The sequence below is a fragment of the Heloderma suspectum genome, chromosome 3, assembly GCF_057233095.1.
Source record: "Heloderma suspectum isolate Gila_16-S chromosome 3, 16-S_ref, whole genome shotgun sequence".
In the NCBI taxonomy this organism is placed as follows: Eukaryota; Metazoa; Chordata; class Lepidosauria; order Squamata; family Helodermatidae; genus Heloderma; species Heloderma suspectum.
In genome coordinates, this window is record NC_139460.1 from 305479493 (window position 1) to 305493960 (window position 14468).

Here is a 14468-nt window from a genome sequence, read left to right on the forward strand (position 1 = left end):
AGGTCGCAACTGAGTGAACAGGGGCTCCTGTCTAAATCCTTGGAATAACTGTTAGCATTTTCTTTAGGAAGAGAATAAGGTGTCCACCCTTTTTGTTTTGGTTCCCGTGACTTTAACAGCCATTCAGAAATGGTCCTTTCCCCAAGATAGGCAGTAGTTTGGAGGGCGGAGGTGGCGTTGGCTGTCCCCAGTGGAGGCACGAGGCTGGACAGCCATCTGTCAGGGATGCTCTGACTTGGATTCCTGCATTGAGCAGGGGGTTGGACTCGATGGCCTTGTAGGCCCCTTCCAACCCTACCATTCTGTGATTCTATGAGGCTGGTGGCTCTGATGTCAGTGGGGCGCAAATTCCCTGCAGGTTTCAGTCAGAACCAGTGAGAACTCTAAAGGAGCTATCCAAGGTGTGAAGCACTTTGGATAGCTCTTTGAGAGTTCTGACTGAAACCCAGAGGGGATTTACCACCCCTCTGACATCGGAGCCAGCAGCCTCCACTGACTGTCCCATTTCTGTACATCGTGAGTACAATTGTGAAAAGTAAAGGAACCTGTCTATATAAAAACGGGACTATTCTAAAATAATGCGTTCTTGCTATTGTAGTTAACTTTGGAAAAATAAGTGCACTTATTTTTCAAGCACTTACGTTTTGCAGTCTCCTCTCAATGTTTCAAGTTGCTGGATAAAAATAGCTCATTTGAAACGACAGATCTTGTTGGTAATGGAAGCTGCAGTACTCTTTGCTTCCACTAGAGTGTGTTTGTAAGAAAACATTGGTGGACAGAGCAAAGGCGAATGCTGTTTCGGAGGAAACAATGTGGAATTTAGTGCTAAAGCCGAGAGTTAGGTGTAATCTGTTTTCTAGTAGATAGAGCTTGCTTTACTCTTAAAAAAATAAAAATAAAAGAGGACTATTCTCCTGATGTCACAGAGCCTGCTTTCCTGTTTCTGAAGTGTAGTTGAAAGAATTGAGAATTAATAATCTTCACAAAATTGTTGCTGAGTCGTGTTTCCAAAGTAAAGGCCTGTTCCCACCTGCATATACTTTACTTGATGGCTTGACGGTGAATGATCTTGATCTGACGTGCATGGATTTCATTTCTCTTTTATCTGTGTTTGTGTAAGTCATGCTGAAAACAAATTTTTCAGCTAATAAATTAAATAAATAATGACTTGAAATTTGAACATAAGAACATAATCTAAGACCAGAGAATGATTTGCCAAAGGCAAGTGAGTTCATTGCAGAGCTGAGATTTGAACTAGGGACTTCTTGCTGCATACTTGATTCTCTTAGCCGCAGCACTCCACCTCACCTGACGTATAGGCAGTGCAGCCCCAAATGTAGGTTATGTGGAATTACACACTGGCTGAGTGGAATTAGGCAGGTTCAGTTCAACTCCTTGTTGTCTTAGTTGTGTGTATGAGCTATGCAGTTTACACATGTGCATTAAATGAAAATGGTGCCAGGTTTTAGTCCTAGCAACTCTGGGTAGGGTCAAACGGGGACCTACCTCTGGCGGAGAGCACTGCCGGTTCCCGATGTGCGCCTGGCTAGACCTGGCAGTAGTGGTGCGCGGCCCCTACCGTCGGCAGTGATGTAGCGCTTCTGGGGGCAAGTCCCCAAATGACCAGAAATGCAAGTTTTGGGAATGGGCAGGTTGCACCTGGGAGTTGTATTAAAAGCATTTGGAGTGCATCAGGTTGCCTGCCCCTTCTAGAATGACTGGGTGCAGATGTTATGCTCCTGATCTATTTACCATTGAATGGGCTCTGCACCTCCCTCCCTTCTCTAGTTAATTCTTCTGTTCTTCCCTTCCTAGCGTTAATCATGGCTTACTGTTACATGTGCACTAGCATTAACCTTGTTAATTCTAACCAAGATGTCCATTGTAACTAGAGTTTAAAATTGGTTTATGAACCCTGGTTGAAGGAATACTAATTCATAATCTTCTAACCAGGGACTGTTGCCCAACTGCTGTGACAGCTAATGTTAATGTTTTCAGACTTTTAAGGAAAGGAAATTTTACTCTTGTCTAAAAAAAATAGAATATTTTGAATCTGTCTTTAAGCATTTTCCTTAAAACTGCTTGCAAAGTGATTGGTTAAACCAGTATTTTTGAAAGTTGAAAATTGGGAGAGGTTTCCAGCATTTGAGCAGTTCTGCGTTAAAACAGAGCGACACTGCGCCAAACTTCTTCACAGCTGGTTCTGTGTTAAAACAGCGACACTGTGCCGAACTTCTTCACAGCTGTTTAAATAGATAGTTATGGATGATGGTCCTTTTGTCAAGCTGGCTGCGTGTGAATAGTCTGAGATCATTGGCTGATAATTTGTCAATGGGTAGCTGGGACTGGACAAAATAACATAATTGTTCTTGATAATTGGGAATCTCTTTTCCCCATCTTTGGAAGCAAACAAGCTGGAGCTAATAGGCAAGAGGCAAAGAAACAGTTTAGAGCCCTCTGTTGTGTGGATTAAGACAGCTGCATGTTTGTTTGTTTGTTTGTTTAATACTTCTGTACTACTTAATATAATATCTCTAACTGGTTCACGCTAAGTGGTCGTCGGTGCATTTTTTTTTCTTAGATTGCATGGACTCTGTTTGAAGTCTAGTGCAGGAACTGTGGCTTTACTACTGGTTTATAAGAATCAGCTTGCATAACAAATACTACAACAGCATCCCAAGTCTCCTTTACTCTCATCCAAAGGAGATTAAACCCTATTGCACTGCTCCAGGGATTTGGACCAGCCGGAATATGGGAACTCTGGTTTATATTGACTTCACAGGGATCAATTTCTAAGCCCAATTGAAATTGCTGCTTTTGACCTTTAAAGCCTTAAATGGTTTGGGACCAAATTACTTGAAGGACTGCCTTCACCCATATCAGCCTGCCTGCACTTTAAGATCTGAAAGAGAGCCTTTCTCATGTGCCCACCCATGAGCAGTTAGGTGGGTGACCACACGTGAGAGGGTCTTCTCTGCAATGGCGCCACACCTTTGGAACAAATTGCCATCGGAGGTCTGCCATGCTCCGCCATTACAGGCTTTTAGGAAGGCCTTGAAAATGTATGATTTTACCGTGGCCTTCTCTTAATATGATTGCTTTTGTTGCTGTTTTTGCATTTGTTGTTGGTTTTATTGTCGGCTTTTATTGTTGCTTTTATCTCTATTTGACTGTGATTATGTTTTTATCACTTTTAATATTTGAACTGTTTTTATGTATTGCTGTGAGCTGCCTTGGGAGGGCTTCTGCCCTGAAAGGTAGCCAAGAGCTTTTAAAAATAAATAAATAAAAAAATCATAGCATTCAGATGGCGGATGTGTCGGTTAACCTGATATGACATCTTCCCTTAATGGGGGTGTTAAAAGCTCTTTTGCTGAATGTAGAAGTTTAATACGGTGCATTTAGTACCTATGGAGCATCCCACCAAATAATTTGATCATTTTTCAATTGTTTGGAATTAATATCATGATCTAAACTTTGTATCCCATATTGCAGGGGTCTCCAACATGGTGTCCACAGAGACCTCCAAGGGAAGCTCTCTACACCCTGCCGCCTTCATTTAAAAAAAAACAAAAAACAACACCTTGGAAAATGTTAGGGAAGTCTTCTTTCTCTCCCTTTCTAGCCTTAATATCGCTATCCCCCTGTAACCTCTTTAGCTCAGTTTCTCCCCATTAGCCTTTAACCTCCCTCTTTCTCTACCCCTTTGCACTGCTGTTTTCCCCTTCCTCCCAGCCCCTATTTTCGCTGTTTCTCTCTCACCTCTTTACCTTGCTGTTTCTCCCCCATCCCAGCCTCCAGCCTTGCTCTTTCTCTTGCCTCTATCTCTTTGCCTTGCTGTTTCCCCCTCCCTCCCAGCCTCTAGTCATAGAATCATAGAATAGTAGGGTTGGAAGGGGCCTACAAGGCCATCGAGTCCAACCCCCTGCTCAATGTAGGAATCCAAGTCAGAGCATCCTTGACAAATGGCTGTCCAGCCTCATCTTGAAGGCCTCCAGTGTGGGAGAGCCCACCACCTCCCCAGGTAATTGGTTCCATTGTTGTATTGCTCTTACAGTCAGGAAGTTTTTCCTGATGTTCAGCCGGAACCTGGCTTCCTGTAACTTGAGCCCATTATTCCATGTCCTGCACTCTGGCATGATCAAGAAGAATTGCTGGCCTTCTTCTCTGTGATAACCTTTCAAGTACTTGAAGAGTGCTATCGTATCTCCCCTCAGTCTTCTCTTTTCAAGGCTAAACATGCCCAGTTCTTTCAGTCTCTCTTCATAGGGCTTTGTTTCCAGTCTCCTGATCATCTTTGTTGCCCTCCTCTGAACCCTCTCCAGTTTGTCTGCATCCTTCTTAAAGTGTGGTGCCCAGAACTGGACACAGTACTCCAGATGAGGCCTAACCAGTGCTGAGTAGAGGGGAACTAGTACTTCCCGGAATTTGGAAGCGATGCTTCTCTGAATGCAGCCCAAAATAGCATTTGCCTTTTTTGCAGCCACATCACATTGTTGCCTCATATTCAGCTTGTGATCGACAACAATTCCAAGATCCTTCTCGCTCGTAGTGTGGTTGAGCCCCGTATCCCCCATCTTGTAACTGTGCATTTGGTTTCTTTTTCCTAGGTGCAGAACTTGGCATTTTTCCCTATTAAATGCCATTCTGTTGTTTTCTGCCCAGCGCTCCAGTCTATCCAGATCACTTTGAATTTTGTTTCTGTCTTCCAAAGTATTAGCTATCCCTCCCAATTTTGTGTCATCTGCAAATGTGATCAGCATTCCCTGCACCTCCTCCTCCAAGTCATTAATAAAAATGTTGAAGAGCACTGGGCCCAGGACTGAGCCCTGCGGTACCCCACTCGTTACCTCTCCCCAGCTTGAGAAGGTCCCATTGATAAGCACTCTTTGAGTCCGATTCTGTAGCCAACTGTGGATCCACTGGATCGTTGTTTCATCTAGCCCACTTCAAGCTAGTTTGCTCATCAGGATATCATGGGGCACTTTGTCGAAAGCTTTGCTGAAGTCGAGGTATATGATGTCTACAGCATTCCCACGGTCTACAAGGGAGGTTACTTGATCAAAAAATGAGATCAGATTTGTCTGGCAGGACTTGTTTTTGACAAATCCATGTTGGCTTCGAGTAATCACGGCATTGTTGTCAAGGTGCTTCAAGATGGATTGCTTTATGATCTGCTCCAGAATTTTCCCAGGGATTGATGTCAGACTGACTGGTCTGTAGTTCCCAGGTTCCTCCTTTTTACCCTTTTTGAAGATAGGGACAATGTTAGCCCTCCTCCAGTCATCTGGCAGTTCCCCCGTCCTCCATGATTTCTCAAAGAGAATAGACAGCGGTTCTGAGAGTTCTTCTGCCAGTTCCTTTATGACTCTAGGATGCAGTTCATCTGGCCCTGGAGATTTGAACTCATTCAAAGTAATTAGGTGTTCCTTGACCAGATGCCTGTCGATCTCAAGCTGCAATCCTGCCCCTTCAGCCTGTACTTCACCTTTGCCAGGGGGGTCATAGACCCTCTTTTGGGAGAAGACTGAGCCAAAGTAGGAATTGAGCACCTCTGCCTTTTCTTTGGCCTCTGTTATCGTTTTGCCACCCTTATTTAATAGCTGAACCACCATTTCTTTCCTCTGCCTTTTACTATGCACGTAGCTGAAGAAAGCCTTTTTGTTGTTTTTCGCATCCCTTGCTAACCTCAGCTCATTCTCAGCTTTAGCCTTCCTGACGCCATCCCTGCAATTCTGTGCTATCTGCCTGTACTCTTCCTTTGTTACTTGGCCTTCTTTCCACTTCCTGTATGTGTCCTTTTTTGTTTTAAGGTCATCCCTAAGCTTTTTGTGAAGCCACATTGGCTTCTTCTGTTGTCTTCCACCTTCTTGTTGGAATTGCTTGTGATTGTGCCTTGAGAATTTCCTTTTTTAAAAGCTCCCACCCATCTTGGACTCCTTTTCTCGCTAGCATCGCTTGCCATGGGACCTTACTGATCATAGTTCGGAGTTTATGAAAATCAGCTTTCCTAAAATCCAGGGTACGCATTTGACTACACTCGGCTTTTGCTTCCCTTAGAACCAAGAACTCAAGTACAACATGGTCGCTTTCCCCCAGAGTTCCTGTAACTGCTACTTTATCCACTAAGTCATCTCTGTTGGTTAGGAGCAAGTCAAGGATAGCCGATCCTCTAGTTCCTTCCTCTACTTTCTGTAGGAGGAAGTTATCCGCCACACAAGTCAGGAATTTCCTGGAGGGGCCATGTTTTGCAGAATTTGTCTCCCAACAAATATCGGGGAAATTGAAGGCCCCCATTACTACTACATCATGCTTCCTTAAAACATTGGCTATTTGCTTTTCAAAAGTTTCATCCTCGTCTTCTCCTTGATTGGGTGGCCAGTAGTAGACTCCGACCACCAGGTTCCTTTTATTCTTTGCTCCATTTATTTCAACCCAGATGCTCTCGATGGGGCTACCAAGCTCCTCCTCCTGTATTTCTGTGCAGAGATATGTATTTTTCACATACAGTGCAACCCCACCTCCCTTTCTGTTCCTCCTGTTCTTTTTGAACAAGTTATATCCTTCAATTGCTGTATTCCAGTCATGAGAGTCATCCCACCAAGTCTCAGTTATACCTATCAGGTATAAGAGTCATAATTTCCCTCCTGTATTAAGAGTTCAAGTTCGTTCTGTTTGTTTCCCATACTCTGGGCATTAGTATATAGACATCGAAGACCATGTGCTTCATAGTCTGGCTTTCTTCCTACATGTGTCTGAAGACTATTATTGGGCGCTATCAGAGCTGTTCTCTCCGTTGCAGTGCATGCGCCTATGTCCACTGTTACCCCCAACATTACATCTCCCTTCCCTGTAGGATTCAGTTTAAAGCCCTCCTGATGAAGTTCTTCATGCTGTGGCCAAAAACATTCTTCCCATCCTTTGTGAGGTGCAACCCATCCCTAGCCAACAGCCCATCTTCCAGGAAGTATAGCCCGTGGTCCCAGAATCCAAATCTCTCTCGTCGGCACCACCTTCGTAACCAGTCATTCACCCGGAGTATTTTTCGTTCCCTTTCTATCCCTCTTCTAACTACTGGAAGGATGGATGAGAAAACTATCTGGGCCCCAAAGTTCTTGAGTTTCCTTCCCAAAGCTTCAAAGTCTGACGTGATCTCTTCGTAGCTCCGCTTGGTGGTATCATTTGTTCCCACATGGATGAGAAGAAAGGGATACCTGTCAGTGGGCTTTATGAGTGCAGGCAACCTTTCAGTCACGTCTCTAATCTGTCCTCCCGGGAGACAACATACCTGGCGAGTCCATGGGACTTCGCGACATACTTGGGTCTCGATCCCACGCAGCAAGGAGTCTCCCACTACTACCACTCTTCTCTTCTTCTTGTAGGCCTGGGTTTCATCGCCTCTATTTGACTGACCTTTAGCCTCTTGCTCACTTTCATGCAGGTTCCCCTGTGATTCTTCCTCTGCAGGCTGTCCTCCAGTCTCATCCGCAAGTACCTGGAATCGGTTCCACAGCTCCACTGCTTCCACTGGTGCAGAGTGGCGTCTAGTTCTTCTTCTCCTAACTGTCACCCTTTTCCAAGGAGTATCCTCTATTCCATTTTTTTCACCTCAGCATTTCCCACTGCCTCATCTTGCTGTTGCTCTTCAAGCTTCTGGTCTGCCCTTTGCTGCTGTAGTTCCCCCAGTCTGTCCAAGAACTCTTCATGTTCTCTTATTCCCCGGAGGGTCGACAGTCGCTGCTCCAGTCCTCTTACTTTTTCCTCCAGCAGCGTGATCAACTTGCACTTGTTGCAGGTGTAGGCCAAGTTGTTCTCAGGCAAGAAAACAAACATTGCACACACCTTGCAGGTCACCACCACTGGAGAGTCTTGTCCTTCCATAGCCTCTTTTCCCTTTTTGTGTCTAGCTTTGTGATTGTTCTAGACTAGCCTATGCCTGCTCCTCTACTCAGTAGAGGTTAAAAGCAGAGTCCCACTGGTGTGAAAGTGTGTGTTACAAGACAAATAAATGGAAAAAAGTTAGTTAAAATAAAAAATAAAAATAATTAAAAAAAATGTTAGGGGCCTCCCTTGACCTCCCCTGCCGAACTCCCCTGGCCAACTCCTGTTTGCTCCCCCTGTTCACTCGCTCTCTGGGAGCTTGCCTGCTTCTGTAGTCCCTGGACCAGCTGGAGCAGCTTGCTCTGCTCTGCTCTGCTCAGCTGGGAGGCGGGAAACAATAGTCTCACTATTTTCCTCCCCACCCCACCTCTTTAGCTCACTTTTGACTAGCCAGACCTTCACAGCAACCATTATGTGATTAGCCACATCCTCTGTGGGAACCATTTTGTGGTGGTGCCCACAGCAGTTTCTCAAATTGCCAAATGTGCCCACGGGTCTAAAAAGGTTGGGGACCCCTACCATATTGGGTATATTCGAGGGGTTGCCCCTTGGGGGCATTCACTTTGCTCCTGTTAAATTCTCCTGATCCTTGTTTCTTTATTCCAGCTGGGGAAAATATTCAATAGACTAGATGTTGATGATTATCCTACAGCTTTCAAGTTTTTAGGTTTTCTTCCTTTTACGAAACACATTCCCAGAGAGTTGGCATAATGAGGTGGATAAGACTGAATTCTGAATTGGGAAGCCCCTGGCTTGAATGTTTCTTCTGCTGTTTACTTACTAAGATAGCCTTAGGCAAGCCACTTGTCCCTTGGCCTTAGCTCTGACTCTCCCACCAACTGTAATATAGGGACAGCAACACAACAAGCCTGTAAGGTAGGCCTGTAAGGTCTCTCAGTGATGTATGTGAAACCTGAACATTAAAGTGCTATATACATTGCCAAATAGTACTTTCCAAATAGTTTTTGGGCAGAATCCAATGGGATGCTTACGATTCTCTTACAGCCCACCAATTCCATTGTGCAAGTGGCCCCTGCTGCTTGCACAACAGTGTTTTAGCACTTCCAGGACAACCCTAAATGAGCGTAAACACTCATTTCTGGAAGGAGGCAGGTTGGCAGAGCTTGCATAAGGGAAGCCCTCTGTTTCGGGGCTTCCCTTAGGAAGCACTAAATCTCCCTTGCATAAGCAGTGGGTCCCACTTGTGCAAGGAGTCTGCAGGACCCACTGTTTGTGGAAGGGAATTGGTGGGGCATAAAGGAATCGGTGGAGGTGTAAGCACCTCGTTGGTTCTGCCCACTATCTGCCAAGAAGACACTTTATGGCTGCCATTGCATAGGATTTTAGAATGTATTTTAGTGTGCGCACTCAGTTCATGTGGGTTCCTGGGCAGACCTGTTGGGCCTCATTTTCACCTGCATGAACAGACTATAATACATTAAAGAGTACCCTGCGTCTGCACGTGAATATTAGACTGGCTGACCTTCAGCGACAGTTTTCTCCTAATACTCGTCTGTCCATGGGAGAATCCTCGATAAGCTTCCAGGTTAGCCAGAATACGATTGGGAAATGACTGATCTACAGTATAGTCTAAAGTGGCTTTTCCCTACTTTGTGCCTTTAAGATGTTGTGAATCTGCAGCTCACACCATTCTCAGCCAGTTTGGTGCCCTCCGTATTTGTGGGACTACAACTCCCATCATTTTCAGCCAGCATGGGCAATGGTCATGCTGGATGGAAATGATGAGAGTTGCAGTTCCACCACATCTGGAGGGGGCACCAGGTTCAGGAAGGCTGGCCACAAGTGTGAGATATTGCGCTGAAGGAGCTATGAAGTTTTCAGCTGGCTGTCCCACGTACACTTCCCTTCCCACCCACAGGGACTGCAACACATGGCACTCTGTTCCTCATGTCACTGACTCAAATGTTGATGGAGCCCATTAGGACCATGGGCATCTCTAAGTGTAGGAGGTACAGAAAATGTATTCTGCATGTTGTGGAGATGTGGAGGAACTGTTGAGAGCCAGTGTAATGGCTAGAGTGTTGGACTAGGAGCCAGGAGAATCATAGAACAGCAGGGTTGGAAGGGACCTACAAGACCATCGAGTCCAACTCCCTGCTCAATGCAGGAATCCAAGTCAGAGCATCCCTGACAGATGGCTGTCCAGCCTTGTCTTGAATGCCTCCAATGTGGGAGAGCCCACTACCTCCCTACGTAATTGGTTCCATTGTCGTATTGCTCTAACAGTCAGGAAGTTTTTCCTGACGTTCAGCCGGAATCTGGCTTCCTGTAACTTGAGCCCATGATTCCGTGTCCTGCACTCTGGGATGATGGAGAAGAGATCCTGGCCTTCCTGTCTGTGACAACCTTTCAAGTACTTGAAGAGCGCTATTACATTTGGTTTCTTCTTCCTAGGTGCAGAACTTGGCATTTATCCCTATTAAATTTCATTCTGTTGTTTTCTGCCTAGCGCTCCAGTCTATCAAGATCGCTTTGAATTTTGTTTCTGTCTTCCAGGATATTAGCTATCCTGCCCATCTGGGTTATAGTCCCGACTTGGCCATGGAAGCTCACTGGATGACTTTGGGCCAGTCACAGACTCTCAGCCCAACCATCCTCAGAGGGTTATTGTTGTGAGGATAAAATGGAGAGGATGAGGATTATGTATGATGCCTTGGGTTCCTTAAGGAGGAAAAAAGGCGGGATATAAATGTAATAAATAAACTGGAAACACAAAGCAATAGAGCATCTTGTTCTGTGTCCACATTGCACCTGAAGCTGCTGGGAGAATAGCTTAGAACTGTGCATTGTTTTTCCTTCCCTCCTGAAAGCTCCTTCAGCTTTCCTCCCTATTATCACAGCAGAAAGGCCACGGCTCAGGAGCAGAATACATACTTTGGGTGTAGAAGGTTCCAGGTTCAATTCCTGGCACTTCCACTTCAGGAATATTATGGTTGTCATTTTAATATCTTATGGAGGTGCTTTCACTTCCCTAGCATGATCTAGTTGCAATCCTTAAAACAACCCTCTAGAGCAATGATGCGGAACCTCTTTCAGCCTGGAGGGCAAATTCCATTTCAGAGAATCTCTCGGGGGCTGCATTCCAGTGGTGGCTGGGGCCAAAGGCAAAAGGAGTATTGTCTAAAATGCTAGCATATTGTAGCTTAAGACTCTCTGCCGGTAACTAAGTCTTGAGGGAGGCATTTCCACTTTTTAGAATGAGGAAAACCTGAGCAGATGCCAGGAAACAACCAAACAATTGATGGTTAGGGGAAAGGGGGTGGGGTCAGAGGAAGGGGGCATGGCCAGATTGGCATCCGAGGAGAACTAGAAGTTCTGCATCACTGCTGTAGAGTAAGACAGTATTATTCTGACCCAGGCCAGATTACAGGTGGAGGGGCTAAGGCTGAGAGAGTGGCTTGCCTCAGGGAGAGGTGAGATCTGGACCGGTAACATATGGAGAGAGATCTTTGCCTGACACACTGGAGAGCCTCTGTTGGACCAGATGGATCATTCTGTCTGACTTGGTTTAGGGTAGTTTCATTTGTTAAATAGGTAGAATTTTTGTACTTGCCTGACATCAACGTGGCTGCAACGCTTTTTTAATGCGATCACTTCAAGTATTCATTTGTTAGTCATGGAGTGCTGAGCACTCAAGCAATGAGAAATCAAGTGATGTGTGAACCAGCCTGGAATCGCATGGGCCAAAACCATGTGCTGTTTCTAATGCAAGTAGTTAGCCAGCAGAAGTGCCTTTCTATCACATGGAGGATCAAAATAGGAGTTTGGACCATTTGATGCAGTTCCTGTGTGCTCCTAATGTTACGTGTTGTCTGCAATGTGCTGTCTCGACTTAATCTTCCTCCCAATATTCTAGGCCAAATGTATGTCCTGAAGAAGAACTGGCAATGGTGGGTCACCGTCAGCCGTGCGTTCAAGCTTTCACCCGTACGGTGAAGATGTGGAAGCGGGACTGTGCAGCACCAAGGTGGTGCATGGCTTATGAAAGAAGGTAATGCATGGCTTTGTATTTAAAAACTTGCTATTGGGCAAAACAACAAGTGCGATCTGCAGCACAGTGTTGCAGAATTGTTCCGTGTGCCAGCTGGCCAGCCAGCCATGCCCTCTTGCAGGATAGCCTATTTCTTCCTGCCCCCCCTGGGTTGTCTCTCTCTTCTCCCCCCCTTACAGTCAGTTGGCATTCTGTGGCCACTGAGCACGTTCAGTCTTCATTGAGCTGGTCCTGGGTTTTTTTGCTGTTGCTTTTTGCCTGCTAGTGTTCTCCCTTAAGGCTTGATTTATTCAGGAAGCAGGCCACATGTAAGTGTTCTGTGCACACCTGGTCATATTTAAATGCTGTTACCACACGTGCCATGACTGCCCCTTTCGGGTGTAACCTTGCTACATCCTTCTTTGAGGCCCAGGTAGGTGTGCCACGGATGTGTTAACATCGCACATGAATGGACCGGTGCACAATGTAAGTACATTTTAATTGTAACCAGGTACGTGTGGAATGCTTACATATGTTGAGCATAGCCTGCATCCTGTATCAACGAGGCCTAGGCCAGGTTTTGGGTCTCCCTTATTTCAACTACAATAAATCAAAGGTAGCTGCACTAACTCTCACCCAGACCTATGTGCAAACATTTTAATGAGCAACAACATGCTTTCAAACAGGTGGATAGAAGGAAAATCCTGAGACACCTAGTGCTTCTGGTTGCTGGCATCGTTGCCAAGAATGCTGAACAAGGTCGACCTGGGTTTGGCACATTATGGCAGTTTCCTTTATTCTTAAGCAAGAGTGCATACCTAGGATCACTTAAAACAGATTAGTTAAGTGTTAACTGCTAAGAGACCTTCAACATGCACTCATGCTTTGTACACTAAAAAAACACATTGGACCACAGGGATGCTAGTAAACTGTTGAAGACTGAAGTAAGCAACCCCTGTTTTAAGGGCCCTCAAGGGTAGGAAGTTGGCTCACATCTTGGTCAATTAATACAAATATTAATACAAATTGGGGGGAGGGGGTGAAAGCAGCATATGTTGTATATCACTGATGGAGGGAGGTCAGCAGTTTGCCCCATGACCCAGTCAAGAAGGGTTAGAGACAAGCAGCTACTGCTAATTTCCTGCATCTCTTTAGGACACATTGAAAGTCACGTGCAGTTAGCCATCAAGGAAGCTAACATGTTTCTTTTGGAAGAGTAACATGAACCTGTACACCATGTTCAGCAGCTAAGGTCCTCCTCTAGGTGACTGCTCCGAGGGAGGCTCATAAGGTGACAAGGGAGACAGCCGTCTTGGTGGTGGCCCCCCCGTTATGGAATGATCTCCCCGATGAGGCCTGCCTGGCACCAACATTGTTATCTTTTTGGTGCCAGGTTAAGACCTTTCTCTTTTCTCAGATATTGGCAGTGTATTATGAGTTTTAATCAGGTCTTGCATTTGTCTTGTGGTTGATTGTTTTAAGTTGTTTTTTGATACATGCTGTCTCTGTGTGTACTGTCTGTTCGTGAGTTTTTATGTGAATGGTTTTTAGTCTTTGTTAACAGCCCAGAGAACTTCAGCAATGGGATGGTATCAAAATGTGATAAATAATAAGTTCCAGAACAGCTGCTCATCTTGCCATGGGCATAGATGGGAAGGAGAAAAATGGTTCATGTTTGGCTAAATTCCCATACTGATCCTGGACATGGTTCCAGCCCTTTTGAAGTCAATAAAGCATAGTTGGCTTAAGAACTTTGGATTGCAATCCTCCATTTGATCTTAGTAGTGAAGCTCTCATTGATCTTAATGGAGCAAAACTGCAGCTTTGGTGAATATTCTTAACCATGCAGTGTTAAGAATAATAGAAGTGGGAGGCATTTAGATTTGCTCTAATTTCAATCATTTTCTTTTTGTTTGGTTTTTAAATGGTATCTCTGGGAACTTTCAGCTTCCTTGGTGAGAAGATCAGTAATGGCAGGCATGTTTCCTTGAACAACAGTTTGTTCATTTATTGACGTTCTCCAATGATATGCAGCTTCCCAGGAAATTAGGAGAGGGGGTGGCAAGGCTTAGGTCTTGCCCTCATGCCACATAGAATCACAGAGTTGGAAGGCACCTTTGAGATCATCTAGTCCACCTCCTTGCTCAGTGCAGAGTGAACAGAGTGTACACCTTACCAGCCACCCACCTGTACTAAGTGCAGCCTAGAACAAACCTTTGAGCCATTAGAACAGGGGTGGGCAGGCTTATGGGACCTCCTGTATTTGTGTGAACTCCAGGGTCTGTTAATAGAAGCCAGGTGCAAGCTAGTGGCTGGTGGGATGGAGGAAGATATAAAATTATGGTTCAGGGGGTGAAGGCAATTATGTACTGACCCCCGCGCATCCATCATATACACACCATCAGTCATATACTGGGACAACCTGCATTTACAAGTACAAATGTACGCCGGAGTTATTGCACCATCCCTTGCTTTTTGTACCACCTAGTTCTGAAGAACTCGAAAACTTGCATTTTTTTGTGGAATTTTGGTTGCTCTTAATAAAGATACTGCCCAACTATGGACTACAGATTGGAGATTTTAACACAGAACTCTA

The 14468-nt window shown here is 45.1% G+C and overlaps 1 protein-coding gene across 1 annotated transcript in view; it reads left to right on the forward strand.

Annotated features, from left to right (window-relative positions):
* The window catches only part of LOC146351522 (uncharacterized), a 328001-nt gene that overhangs the window by 11309 nt on the left and 302224 nt on the right, over positions 1-14468 (forward strand). The window contains exon 2 of the mRNA XM_084847469.1: positions 11759-11893. Within this exon, the coding sequence (XP_084703595.1) occupies positions 11759-11893 (135 nt within the window). The remainder of the gene's footprint in view (positions 1-11758; positions 11894-14468) is intronic.